General features: G+C 36.4%; 1 protein-coding gene across 1 annotated transcript in view; it reads right to left on the bottom strand.

The window, feature by feature from the left end:
- The window catches only part of LRBA (LPS responsive beige-like anchor protein), a 621,489-nt gene that overhangs the window by 453,398 nt on the left and 153,520 nt on the right, over positions 1-14,571 (bottom strand). Inside the window, exons 21-22 of the mRNA XM_017871033.1 lie at positions 13,767-13,890; positions 13,259-13,451 (exon numbers count right to left, since the gene is read on the bottom strand). Of these exons, the coding sequence (XP_017726522.1) occupies positions 13,259-13,451; positions 13,767-13,890 (317 nt within the window). The remainder of the gene's footprint in view (positions 1-13,258; positions 13,452-13,766; positions 13,891-14,571) is intronic.

Genomic DNA, 14,571 nt, shown 5'->3' with positions numbered 1-14,571 from the left:
ATTTTATTTGACATGGGTTCTGTATTTTAATTGACCAATTCCTCATATTCATTCAACAAAAATTTACTGAACATCGGTAGCCTGCCAGGCATTGTGTGATGAACACATTGTTCCTGACTTCATGGAACTCATATTCTAATGAAGGTGTCAGAAAATAAACACACGAATATGTAAGATAATGTCAAATAGTAATAAGAGCTTTGAAGGGAGGGGAAGTACACAGAGAAGAACTGTGATGAAAGTCTAGGTGAGAAGATGTATTTACTAGTGTAACTGCAGCAGGCCTCTCTGTTCTATTTGAACAAAGGCAAGAATAAAAGAGAGAGCAAGCCATGTAAAAAGAAAAGAGTTTGAGGCAGAGAAGAACAAATGCAGACTTTGGAGCTGAAATAAGCTTGGTATGCATGATGAATAACAATAAAGCAATAAACTGAGAACTAAAGAAAATGAGGTCAAAGATGTGGCCACGAGCTAGATTATGATTGTAGAACATTATAGACTGTGTTAAAGACTGTATTTTATTCTAAGAGAGCCATTTGAGAATTAAGTGTAGGGAAGACAACCTGATTTCCCTTTTTAAAAGATCAGTGGCTGGGAATGGTGGCTCATGCCTGTAATCCCAGCACTTTAGAAGTCCGAGGTGGGCGGATCACCTGAGGTCAGGAGTTTGAGACCAGCCTGGCCAACATGGCGAAACACTATCTCTACTAAAAACACAAAAATTAGTTGGGCGTGGTGGCACACACCTGTAATTCCAGCTACTCGGGAAGTTGAGGCAGGAAAATTGCTTGAACCCAACCCAGGAGGCAGAGGTTGCAGTGAGCCAAATAGCATCACTCACTGCACTCCAGCCAGGGTGACAGAGTGAGACTCCATCTCCAAAAAAAAAAAAAAAAAAAAAAAAAAAAAAAAAGACTGATTAGCCTACTTTTTGGAAAACTGACTTTAGAGAGAGCATTTCTGCACGAATAAACAATTATCATTATGAAAAGAAAGCAAGTTACATATTACCAACCTCACAGTCATTTTGAAAATAGGCCACTTATTTCTACAATACCCTGTGTTATAGAATGACTTTAGTTTTCAATAATCATTTGCTTTGATTTTATTTATATTAAAGGCTTTTAGAATTTGTATTATACAATGGATCAATAAACATGAGTACATGTAATTTATATGTACAGGTTAAAAAACAACAATTTTTTTAAATTTCACATACCTATCACCCATGTCAAGAAGTAAAACATTACCAGTACTTCACAATTCTCCTAAGTGCCCTGCCCAAACTGTACTCCCTACTTCTCCACTACAATCAGAAGGAAATCACTATCCTGATATTTCTGTTGTTCACTGTTAACAGTTTTACCTGGAGGACAAAGCTTTGGGAGATAATTTTAAAGGACAGTTTTACTGCTATATACTAAACTTACCCATTATGTTTAGTTTAAAAAACTACATCTAACACAAATCTAGTCAATTGTATTTTAAAGAGCAATACTGCCACAAGTGAGGCTCCCAAGAAAACCAAGATACACAGAATCTGTGAGTTGCAGCAAGGCTTCAGCTGATTTGAGAGAATATGTAAAGCTGTTTCTGGGAAGTCTTAGGCAAGTCATTAGGAAATACAGGAAATATAGAGGTCAAGAGAACTGGAGAATCAGAGGTGGTATATGCCAGGTAGAGTGTATTGGCATAAAATACTTTACAGTTTTCACTTCTAAGCTCACCATGGTGAACCTCTACCCTAAGAAGTAAGTCAAAGCACAGCATGTTTTTGTGGAGTGAAGTGAGAATCTTCAGGTAATTCACATTAGACAGGAAAACAGGAATTTAATCAACACATGATGAAGGCAAGCAAGCTAAGTACTCCTAATAAGAATACAGGTCCACCTCTCCTGAGTAAAACTGCTCCAGTCCAGATGGACTGTCATCTGTCGACTACATAGCTGCTATTGGGATCTCCCTTTCTACAGTCCTGGAGATCCCCTTCATCTCTATTCTATGTTGTCTCTTGTTTCTTACATTTCATTTCTTTCTCTTTGTATTATTCTCTCCTTTTGTGCAATATCCTGCAGTGCCTTAAGAAAGGATGTATATCCTTTCTTAATGTTTTGAGATCTCAAATATCTGAAAAGGTATTTATTCTCACTTCATACTTGACTAATAGTCAGAGTATAAAACCACAGATAAAAAAGCATTTACCTTCAGAATCTGAAATGCTTTTAAAATTCTAAAGTCTGTTGATTTTCAAATTTGCCCTTAATTTAATTTATCCAATGGTCTAAAAGCTAACTTGCAATTGAACAATTATCAGTATTATCTTTTTGGATGCTGTTTTCCTTAAGATATTTGTGACTTTAAAACTGATAATTTCCAATTAATTGCCAGATATTGTTCTAAATTACCCAGCTAGAAGACTAGTCATTAATCTTCACAATCATTTGATAGCTAATCTATAGCTGTTTGTAATGTTTAGAAAGCACTTCTATAAACTACTAGTTAAAGATACTTATGAGCTAATGACTATAACATGTTTTTTGCCATTACTTTCAACTTAACTGGCACTCAAATTTACTAATTAGTAGATAAAAAGATAAACACAATACATCCAGATGTTAATATTATCTTTTAACCTATATATTTAAACCATATAACCTGTAAAATTTAGACTTTTAAACTGTTAGGCAATGTTTAGCAACGGACTTTGTTTTAAGCAAATTCATCTTTTTCAGTGCCTGTTTTCATATGAAAATACCAGCTAAATATGATGTTAACTTCTGATTAAGTTACCAATCTTTGATAAATAACATATATCTTTAAAAACAGGTGGATCTTCCCATATGTATTATCAATGAATGTAAGTCAAAATGCCACCACATTCATGAGATCTTTATATAGAGACTCTGATGTACAACAATGGTATAGATAACAGATATAATGGTAAAATCAAGCATTACTGACATCGTAAGGAGCAATTCTAAAGGTCAGTAGTACTATCTCCATTTATAAAGACAGGAAGAACACTGACAAAAGAATATTGCAGCAAATAACTTCTAATCTTTTCATTTTTTAAAAAGTCATCTTGATCAATTGTAATTTCTCAAAAACATTCTAAACAGACGCTTTCATGCAAATCTACAGTATAAACTGAAACAAATTTTAGAGGGCAATTTAGCAATATCTACTAAAACTTTTAAAACATGTACAGACTCCTTCCTCTGGAAATTCCACTTATAGGAATTTATCCTACAAAATAAGGGTTACAGTATTGAAACAGGCTCATCATTGCTCATTGATAAGGAACAGATAAAGTATGACTATAATATAAATCAACAGATTTTTAAAATCTCTCTTCCATCAATTTTTCTAAATACAATTTTGGAGAATGCTGGAATATCAAAAGAAAACTTGAATCATTTACACGATCACTCCTTCCTAGAATTTTAAGTGGTCTGATAACATTCAAATGTTACATCAAAGCTGAATCTTATGCTCCTTACTTCTCCATAATGTGAAATAATATGCAGACATTAAATTCATGTAAGAAAGATATCATTAAATAATACTCTAAAATAGTAAAAATATGATCACATTTTGTTAGCAAATAATATGTATGTGTAGATTATGTATAAAAGAGAAGACTAAAAGGTCTCGGGCCAAAATGTTAATAATAAGTTATACAAAGGTGTTTGGATAATGGGCAATTTTTGTTTTCTGTGTGTATGCATTTCTGCTGGGTTCAAGATTTCCTGTAATGAAAACCTATTATTTTAATTTTTTTGAAGTAATAAATGCTATTTGGTTTTAAACTGTTAAAGCTAAGAATACTTTTAGCCAGGAACAAAGGTGCATGCCTGCAGTCCTAGCTAGTGGAGAGGTTGAAGGGAGAGGATCACTTGAGCCAAGAAGTATGAGGCTATAGTGTGTTATATAAAATGGCACCTGTAAAGAACCACCGCACTCTAGCCTGGGAAGCACAGCAACACCCTGTCTCTCTCTCTTTTTTTTTTTAAGTACCATTTAAATTTGGTAAAAACACACACACAAACACTCACAAAGAAATCAGGTATTTTTAAAGAATTAGTTAGTAATTAAATAAGGTATAAAGTGCTACAATCCATGAAATGTGGAAATCTTGTAACTTTTCATTTTGTAATTTTTGTGAGGTATCTCCCTCCATCACGCAGGCTGGAGTGCAGTGGCATGATCTCAGCTCACTGCAGCTTCAGCATCCCATATTCAAGTGATTTTCATTCCTTCACCCACTAGTAGCTGGGACCACAGGCATGCACCACCACTCCTGGCTAAGTTTTGCATTTTTAGTTAGAGACAGGGTTTCACTATGTTGCCCAGGCTGGTCTCGAACTCTGGCCTCAAGTGATCCACCTGCCTCGGCCTCCCAAAGTGCTGGGAGGCATGAGCCACCATGTCCAGCCAATTTTGTAACTTTTGAAATTTCTTCAAACAAGTCGCTTTTAATCTTATCATACAGTCACCATAAACACATATACATTTTTCTATATGCCAGTTCATATCTTATGATTTTAAAAATAATTTCAATAAAGCAATTAGAGAATTCTTTTAAAAAAAATCTTATTTCCACATGCTTTTACCCAATCTAAATGGTAGTTTTTACAGTGACTGAAATTTATACTTCAGATATTTCATCAGATTACAGTAAATAGCAAGTAAAATCTTCAGATATTTCAAATAATCCAAGATAATTAAGGATTTTATCCTCAAATTCACTATTTAGGAGGAAATCCAATTCATATCACAGTTTTAACTCCAGCGTGACTAATCTTTATTCATTTTAAGTGATAAACCCATTTTACCTTACGGCAATATGAGTCTACACAAAATACAGTATCTAAGGTGTTAGTTTTCTTTGTTTAGAAAATAATGTGTTTAGAAAATTATCATAATTCAGAAGAGTTTAAATGCCTTAATTTAAATTTTAATTGAGTAAAAGCATTTTATCATACCCAGTGAAAAGGTATTACTTAAGCACAGAAAAATGTTCAATTTGAAGCCAAAAACAAACAAAAAAAATGAAAACCTAGACAACAAATAAGACAATGAAATCACAAAGGTTACTAGGTGCACACTTTAAAACCCTGAGATCAAAGTAACCAACATAGTGCAGTTATACTAGAAGAGCCTATTACGGCTTATAAAACCCAGTTCAGCTGCTGGAGGAGAGGTATACAGTGACAAACAGCTTCCCTGCTACAAAGGTGGCAGGAAATCTATCAAACTGGACAATAAAATTGCAATTGAGTTTCTTTGGCTTTTTATAGCAGCAGCATGTATCCTGATGTAACTCTGCAAAAGCTATCCCATTCTGCAACATTAGTTCTTTACACATCAGTTCTTTATCAAGAACCATGTTATAAATTGTGATATTGAGATTCAAAATGACTGCAAAAAGGAAAAAGCATCACTTCAATACTGTATGTATAAAAGTATTTTAAAATCTTCAGAATAGATATTTTAGAGAAAAGAAAATTTTGTTCCAGTAATTCCAGTGGAATTTTAACAGCTGCTAAAATTGTTCACCTACTTACTGAATCACTACAGTTCTACTCTAAGCTTTACTAAACAATAATTTGAAGAGCCTTAGGGCATAAGTTTCTATTTTAAAAATAGATATAAAGATTTAAAATTCCAAAAAACTTAACAGCATTCAAATAAATTACTTTGTATAAGCCTCATGAAACAGAAAAGCCTTTTAAAAATGAAGAAAATCCACAGGAAAGAATAAAATTAAAACACATGTATGAAACACTAAAATAAAACGTAAACAGGCCGGGCGCGGTGGCTCAAGCCTGTAATCCCAGCACTTTGGGAGGCCGAGACGGGCGGATCACGAGGTCAGGAGATCGAGACCATCCTGGCTAATACGGTGAAACCCCGTCTCTACTTAAAATACAAAAAAAAAACTAGCCGGGCGACGAGGCGGGCGCCTGTAGTCCCAGCTACTCGGGAGGCTGAGGCAGGAGAATGGCGTAAACCCGGGAGGCGGAGCTTACAGTGAGCTGAGATCCGGCCACTGCACTCCAGCCTGGGTGGCAGAGCAAGACTCCGTCTCAAAAAAAAAATAAAAAAATAAAAAAATAAATAAAACGTAAACAAATGTAAGAACCAACTTATAACTTTAAACTTTTGTTTTCCCTCTCATAAATAATGTTTTAGCACATGTTTTAAAAGTATACTTTCACAGCAAAAAGTGATAGGTCTAGTTTTATTCAGATAAAAAGACTCCATGATTAACTTAGCATTATCCCATCTTATAAATGAATACTAAAACTTGAGTCAGTGTGGTTCTTGGTCAAAAGCAGGCAGGCACTAGAAGCCTCTCCTTAAAGCAACTATTTTCTTCAGAAAAATTTTAAGATCTGTTTAAAGCCGTAAGTCACTGGACTAAAGAAACATATAAACTAAGCAAAACTATAGTCATGCATCACTTAATCATGAAGACATGTTCTGAGAAATGCATCATTAAGCAATTTCATCATGTGAACACCATAGAGTGTACTTACACAAACCTAGACTGTATCACCTACTATATACCTAGGCTCTATAATATAGCTTATTGCTCCCAGGCTACAAACCTGTATAGCTTATTTACTGTACAGAAGCCTGCAGACAACTGTAATACAATATATGTATTTGTGTATCTATTTTTATGTTTTTAATGTTTCAATTTTTAACAAAAGACTGAGTCCTGCTCTGTGACCCAGGGTGGCGTCCAGTGGCGCAATCATAGTTCACTATTATGTTACTTCAAACTCCTGGGCTCAAGTGATCCTCCCACCTCAGCCTCCTGAGTAGCTAGAAATACAGGTACATGCCACCATCCCAGCTAGTGTGTGTGTGTGTGTGTAGATTGAGACTCGCTGTGTTGCCCAGGCTGGTCTCAAATTCCTGGCCTCAAGCCATCTTTCAGACTTGGCCTCTCAAAGTGCTGGGATTAGAAGTGTGAGACACCATTCCCAGCCCTTTTATGTGTGTATGTAAGGTTTAGAAATGTATATCTAAACAAATATAAACATAGAAAAGGTATAGTAAAAATCCAATATAAAATATTTAAAATGGTACCTACATAACGCATTTACCATGAATGGAGCTTATAAAACTAGAAGTTCCCCTGGGTCAATCAGTAAGTGGTGAGTAAATGTGTAGGTCTAGTACACTCCAGTAGACTTTATAAACACTGTTAATATAGGCTACACTAAATTTATTTCTAAAAACTACTTTTCTTTGTTCAGTAAGAAATTAACCTTAGCTTACTGTAACATTTTAACTTTATAAACATTTTAATTTAAAAAATTTTTTGACTCTTTTGAAATCAAATTTAGCTTAAAACACAAACACACTGTACGGTTGTAAAAAAATATTTTCTGCCAGGCACAGTGGTTCACACCTGTAATCCCAGTTCTTGGGAGGCTGAGGCATGACAATTGCTTGAACCTGGGAGATGGAGGTTGCAGTGAGCCAAGATTGCACCACTGCACTCCAGCCTAGGTGACAGAGCGAGACTCCGACTCCAGAAAAAAAAAAAAAAAAAAAAAGGGAGAATGGCAATCATTAAAAAGTCAGGAAACAACAGGTGCTGGAGAGGATGTGGAGAAATAGGAACACTTTTACACTGTTGGGACGATAAACTAGTTCAACCATTGTGGAAGACAGTGTTGCGATTCCTCAAGGATCTACATCTAGAGCTAGAAATACCATTTGACCCAGCCATCCCATTACTGGGTATATACCCAAAGGATCATAAATCATGCTACTATGAAGACACATGCACACATATGTTTATTGCAGCACTATTCACAATAGCAAAGACTTGGAGCCAACCCAAATGTCCATCAATGATAGACTGGATTAAGAAAATGTGGCAAATGTACACCATGGAATACTATGCAGCCACAAAAAAGGGTAAGTTCAAGTCCTTTGTAGGGACATGGATGAGCCAGAAATCATCATACTGAGCAAACTATCGCAAGGACAGAGAAACGCAAACACCACATGTTCGTCTCACAGGTGGCGAAGCTGAACAATGAGAAACGCCTTTGGACACAGGACAGGGGACACATCACACCCTGGGCCCTGTAGTGGGGTGGGGGGAAGGAGGAGGGATAGCGATTAGGGCCTATTACCTAACTGTAAGGATGACAAGTTAAATGGGTGAGCACACCAACATGGGCACACACATGTATACATATGTAACAAACCTGCACATAGTGCACATGTACCGTAGAACTTATAATTTAAAAAAACAAAACAAACAAACAAAAAAAAAAAAACAAGGCTGGGTGCAGTCACTCGTGCCTGTAATCCTAGCATTTTGGGAGGTGGAGGCGGGTGGATCCCCTGAGCTCAGGAGTTCAAGACTAGCCTGGGCAACGTGGTGAAACCCCATCTCTACTAAAAATACAAAAAAATTAGCCAAATGTGGAGGTGCACACCTGTAGTCCCAGCTACTCGCCAGGCTGAGGCAGGAGAATCGCTTGAACCCAGGAGGCGGAGGTTTCAGTGAGACAAGACTGTGCCATTGCATTCCAGCCAGGGTGACAGAGCAAGACTCTGTCTCATTAAAACACACACACACACACACACACATTCTAACCGGGTGTGGTGGTTCATGCCTATAATCCCAGCACTTTCAGAGGCCCAGGCGGAAGGACCACTTGAGTCCAGGAGTTGAAGACCAGCCTAAGCAATACGGTAAGATCCCATCTCTACAAAAAATGTAAAAAATTAGCCAGATGTGGTAGCACATGCCTGTAGTCCCACCTACTCAGGAGGCTGAGATGAGAGGATCACTTGAGCCCAGGAGTTTGAAGCTGCAGTGAGCTATGATCACACCACTACACTTCACCTGTCTCAAAAAATAAATATTTTTTTTTCCTTTCTCTATATCCTTATTCTAAAAGCTTTTTTCTCTTTTTAAAATTATATATATTTCAAGGTTTTTTGTTAGAAACTAAGACACAAGCCAGGCCCAGTGGCTCATGCCTATAATCCCAGCACTTTGGGAGGCTGAGGCAGGCAGATCACCTGAGGTCAGGAGTTTGAGACCAGCCTGGCCAACAATGGCAAACCCCGTCAACAATGGCAAACCCCGTCTCTACTGAAAATACAAAAATTAGCCAGGTGTGGTAGCAGGCAACTGTAATCCCAGCTACTTGGGAGGCTGAGGCATAACAATCATTCGAGCCCGGGGGGCGGAGGTTACAGTGAACAGAGATTGCACCGCTATACTCTAGCCTGGGTGACAGCGAGACTCTTTTGCCTGAGCTTATACAGCTAATAATAACTACAAATCAGGATTCACACCCTGTCTCCAAAGTCCACATTCTTTCATTACTTACACAAATCAATTGAAAACTGGATATAAATACCTAGTCATAAATATTTACAAGCTCAAAACACCTGAGATACCACCTAATCCAACTCCTTTATTTTGTATATAGGGAACTCAAAAAGACTAATCTATTCACCCTAAATACACTATTATTTTCTAAGACAGCAGTTCGCAAACTTTTTGGTCTCATGACACTTTACTCTTTGTTTGTTTGTTTGTTTGAGACAGAGAATCGCTCTGTCACAGGCTGGAGTGCAGTGGTGTGATCTCTGCTCACTGCAACCGCCACCTCGCGGGTTCAAGTGATTCTTCTGCTTCAGCCTCCCAAGTAGCTGGGACTACAGGCATTCGACACCATGCCCAGCTTATTTTTGTATTTTTAGTAAAGACAATGTTTCACCATATTGGCCAGGATGATCTCAATCTCTTGGCCTCGTGATCCACCCACCTCAGCCTCTCACAGTGCTGGGATTACAGGCATGAGCCACCAAGCCGGGCAACACTTTACATTCTTAAAAAGTATTAAGGCCCCCAAAGACCCTTTATCTATGTGGATTATATTTACTACTGCTTATTACATTAGAAATTAAAACTGAGACCTTTTAGAAATATTAACCTGTTTAAAAATAATAAACTCAATACATAATATAAATAACATTTTCTGAAAATGATTACTTTTCAAAACAAAACAACAACGAGAAGAGTGCTATTATTTCATATTTTTGTGAATCTCTTTAAAGTTTAGCTTCATAGAAGACAACTGCATTCTCATATTTGCCTTTGCATTCAATGTGTTGCATATATTGGTTTGGCTAAAGTATATAAAGAAAATCCACCCTCATATAGATTTGTAGTAGGAAAGAAGGACCGCACAGACCCTATGAAAAGGTCTCACGGGCCCAAGTTTTTTTTTTTTTTTTTTGGAGACAGAGTCTCTGTCACCCAGGCTGGAGTACAATGGTATAATCTTGGCTCAATGCTATGTCTGCCTCCCGGGTTCAGGCAATTCTCCTGCCTCAGTCTCCAAAGTACCTGGGATTACAGGCATGCACCACCACGCCCAGCTAATTTTTGTACTTTTAGCAGAGATGCGGTTTCACCATGTTGGCCAGGCTGGTCCCGAACTCCTGACCTCAAGTCATCCAGCCGCCTCAGCCTGTGATTACATGCATGTGCCATCGCGCCTGGCTGCCCTCCCAAGGTCTTTAGGTTATACTTTTAACAACGATTGCTTTAAAGTTTATACTCCTCTAGCCATCTTTCCTAAAGACTTCAAGAAACTAAGGGGAACTGACATATATTTATTAGAAAATGTGAAAAATCTGCTTTATACTGGGCACTCCCCTAACCTAGAATCTCCCCTAGAAATCTCTGAAATCTGCTCCAAATGTATATGAGGCACAAATTCAACCCTATTTTTCTTATAATCTTTTGTAAACGGCAACACAGTATGAGAAAAAAAATCAGTCTAGATTGCACCAGCCTACTGCAATAGAAATGAGAATATCTGGGCATCAGCACAAACTAAAGTTACAGAAAGGATGGCAAACAGTTCCTGTTAATGAGCCAAATAGTAAATATTTTAGACTTTAGGGACCATGTCATTGATGTAACATGTATGATCATCCTTATAGTGTGAAAGTAGCCATATACAATACATAAAGGAATGGTAGTGGATAAGTTCTAGTACAATTGTATTTAGATCTGACCCTTAGGCCATGGCTAGCTGAATTGTTTTAGACAAAACAGATCAACCTCAAAAAATAGTGACTAAAACAAAGCCATTTTATAAAATCAGACCTCTTTTCTTACTTACAAATGGATTTTACTCCTTGTAAACCCTTGCAGTAGAAGCACACTTTCTTCTCAATGAGAAAAGAGGAGGCAGAATGAACAATTTGTAGTAACTTTCAATAATTAAAAGCAATTCAAATACCCAGAAACATGTAATTAGGAAAGGGCAATCTTTTTTTTTTTTTTTCAGATGGAATCTCACTCTGTCACCAGGCTGGAGTACAATGGCTCTATCTCTGCTTACTGCCACCTCTGCCTCCCAGGTTCAAGCGATTCTCCTGCCTCAGCCTCCCAAGTAGCTGGGATTACAGGAGCATGCCACCATGCCCAGCTAATTTTTGTATTTTTAGTTGAGATGGGGTTTCACCATGTTAGCCAGGCTAGTCTCCAACTTTTGACCTCCGGTGATCCACCCACCTTGGCCTCCCAAAGTGCTCGGATTACAGGCATGAGCCACCATGCCCGGCCGGAAATGGCAACATATTCTACAGAATGACAAAATATTTTAGCATAACTTTGATAGTCAGTAAAATGAAACACTTAAAGATATACAAAAATTATCATTCTTGGTATTTATTCCTTCCAGTCAATTTTTATTAGATAGCTATATAATTATACAATATTCCTTCTGAGTAATGAGAGGTCTTAAGATTCAAAAAACATACACCATAAATGAAACTAATAAATTTTAATGCATTAATTACTTGAAATGTAACTTTTCCTTAGAAGGTACAAACATAAAACTCCAAAAATAATTAGATAATCCACATATTGGCAGAAGATGTTCATAAACAACATAACTAGCAAAGGATTAAGAATGAAACTATATAAAGAACTCCCACAAAACAACAAGAAAACACAGATCAAGATTATGGTGATGTAGCATTTTAAATTCATCCAAGTGACAAAGTTTTAAACTCCAGCCATACCACGTGATTAGCTGATGTGAAACAATGAGAACCTAAACACTGCTGGTGAGATGTAAACTGATACACTACTTTAGAATACAGTATTGTATTGGAATACGATACTTTGGAAAAGAATTTGCATTATCTTGTAAAGTTCAACATTTTCACCTTACAAGTCAGCAATTCTACTTCTAGGAATATACGCAGAAAATTCTTGAACAAGCACAAAATGTATACGAAAATGCTCATTAGTTGATAAATAGTCATGTCATGCAATACATTACAACTGAGAAAATGAACAAAACTACATGGGTCAATGTGGATGAATCTCAAACAATAAGAAGCACGAACAGTAATTACCAAAAAATGCATTCAGTATGCTGCATTTACCTTAAGTACAAACACAAAAAATAAAACTATTGTTTAGAGTTATATACACATAGTGAAGGTACAGAAAAGATAAAAGACAACACTAAATAAAAGCTAGTGGTGTTGGGGGTCAGGCGAAGAAGAGGAGACAAAGAAATTGTAGAGGGGTGATCCAATTTCATAAACAGTGATCCTTTTTGTATGCTTAGAATATTTAAAAAAAAAATTTAAGCTATACATAAATAACTAAACTTACTTTGGCTTAATTAAAAAAAAACAAGACTATATGCTTCCTAACCCATTTTTTAGCTACCTGCAAGATAAGCGAAGGGCAAACATCAGCCAGACCTTTTCTGTTTACTCAACCACCTTACGCTGCTAAAACTACTGCTTATCTTTGAATATAGTGCGCCACCTTGTGTTCAAAAGCTTTTAACTAGTATAAAATTCTGAGACCTCTGTTTGTAAACATGGCTTCTTCGAAAAAAAATATTAGGTTGGTGCAAAAGTAATTGCAGTTTTGCCGCAACTACTTTTCACCATCCTAATACAAATTCCTTTATGCTGTGGCAATAGATTTACCATTATAAAGACAAGTACATGTAAAACAACATTAGAAAAAATTATTTTATTCTAAAGAAATTAGAAATGCTTTATATTTATTTCTATTGATAATCTTTTTGAGCTTTCATTTTGCTGTACTTTCAGAAGATAACTTGCCTTTTTTCCTTGATTTTAAGTGTCCACATTTTAAATGACTAAAATTCAAAATTATAGATATTTAAAAGGTACAATATGCTTTCATAAAGAAACTTACCTTTGAATGAGTGATTGATAAAGTGTCTACCCATACACGCCAGCCACCCCACTCATATTTGACTGCATGGTAAAGCAGGATTCTGAATATGGCATATACCATTTCTGTTATCTTTTGCTCATCCGAATTCTTAGGATTAAAATAGCAGAGAGAAAGCATCCATTCTTGCCACACAGAGCATTGTAGCAAGCTCCTGAAAATTATAAGAGGTTACTAAATTACTGAAGAAAAAAATTATCTGAAAGAAATCTAAAGGTTTAAAACAAAATAACCCTGCCCCTCCCTTCTCCCCCCAAAAAAGAAACACATTTAGTTATACATTAAGAACAATTCAACAATGTGGAACTAAAAATTCTAACTTAACTATGTGGTACATTATTTACATACTCTTAATAAAAAAAATAGAAAATCATTTCACAATATTTTAAAGCAATTTTTCTAAGATAAAATGGGCTTATACAAAAGTACATCTGAATACTGCAAATAAATGCTTTCTGATACAGCTTACCTCCTGTTTTCTCTACTGTTATTAAAAAGTTTAATCATGTCAGAAAGAAAGGCTCTGCGAACCTCCATGCTCTCTGGGCACTGGGGAGAATTTCGAAGTAGGGTCGCAATTACTTTTAGTATCTCTGTAAGACAGTTTATAAATAAGTAAAAACGAAACTCAACAAAAAACTCATCATAGAAGGTTATCAATCTATTGCAATTTCTTCAGTTTCCCTAACACAAATGTCTACCAAAAACATCCTCTTCTTTTATTAAAAAAAATCACCTATGGAAAGAAATGACAACACATTCATTAGAAAGCATTTATAAATACGAAAGGAAACGTCTTTCATGATTCAAATGTGCAAAAATAAAGCTGAATTTTAAAAGGTTAAAATAAAACAAGTTAAATTATAAATGAATTAAATGTCAGTGAAACTGCTTACTCTCTCTGAGATACAACAAACAGTAAAGTTGATCTTAAAAACAAATAGGCTGGGCTAGGTGGCTCACGCCTGTAATTCCAACACCTTGGGAAGCTGAGGTGGGTGGATCACTTGAGGTCAGGAGTTCGAGAGCGGCCTGGCCAATATGGTAAAACCCCATCTCTACTAAAAACATAAAAATTAGCTAGGTATGGTGGCGCGTGCCTGTAATCCCAGCTACTCAGGAGGCTGAGACAGGAGAATTGCTTGAACCCAGGAGATGGAGGCTGCAGTGAGCCAAGATCGTGCCACTGCACCCTAGCCTGAGCGACAGAGCGAGACTCTGTCTCAAAACAAAAAAAAAAAAAAAAAAAAAAAAAAAAAAAAAAAAAAATAAAA

Source organism: Rhinopithecus bieti, unplaced genomic scaffold, assembly GCF_001698545.2.
Source record: "Rhinopithecus bieti isolate Rb0 unplaced genomic scaffold, ASM169854v2 scaffold_3878, whole genome shotgun sequence".
Lineage (NCBI taxonomy): Eukaryota > Metazoa > Chordata > Mammalia > Primates > Cercopithecidae > Rhinopithecus > Rhinopithecus bieti.
The sequence above is the reverse complement of the archived record's forward strand: the minus strand, read 5'-3'. Positions and strand labels throughout refer to the sequence as shown.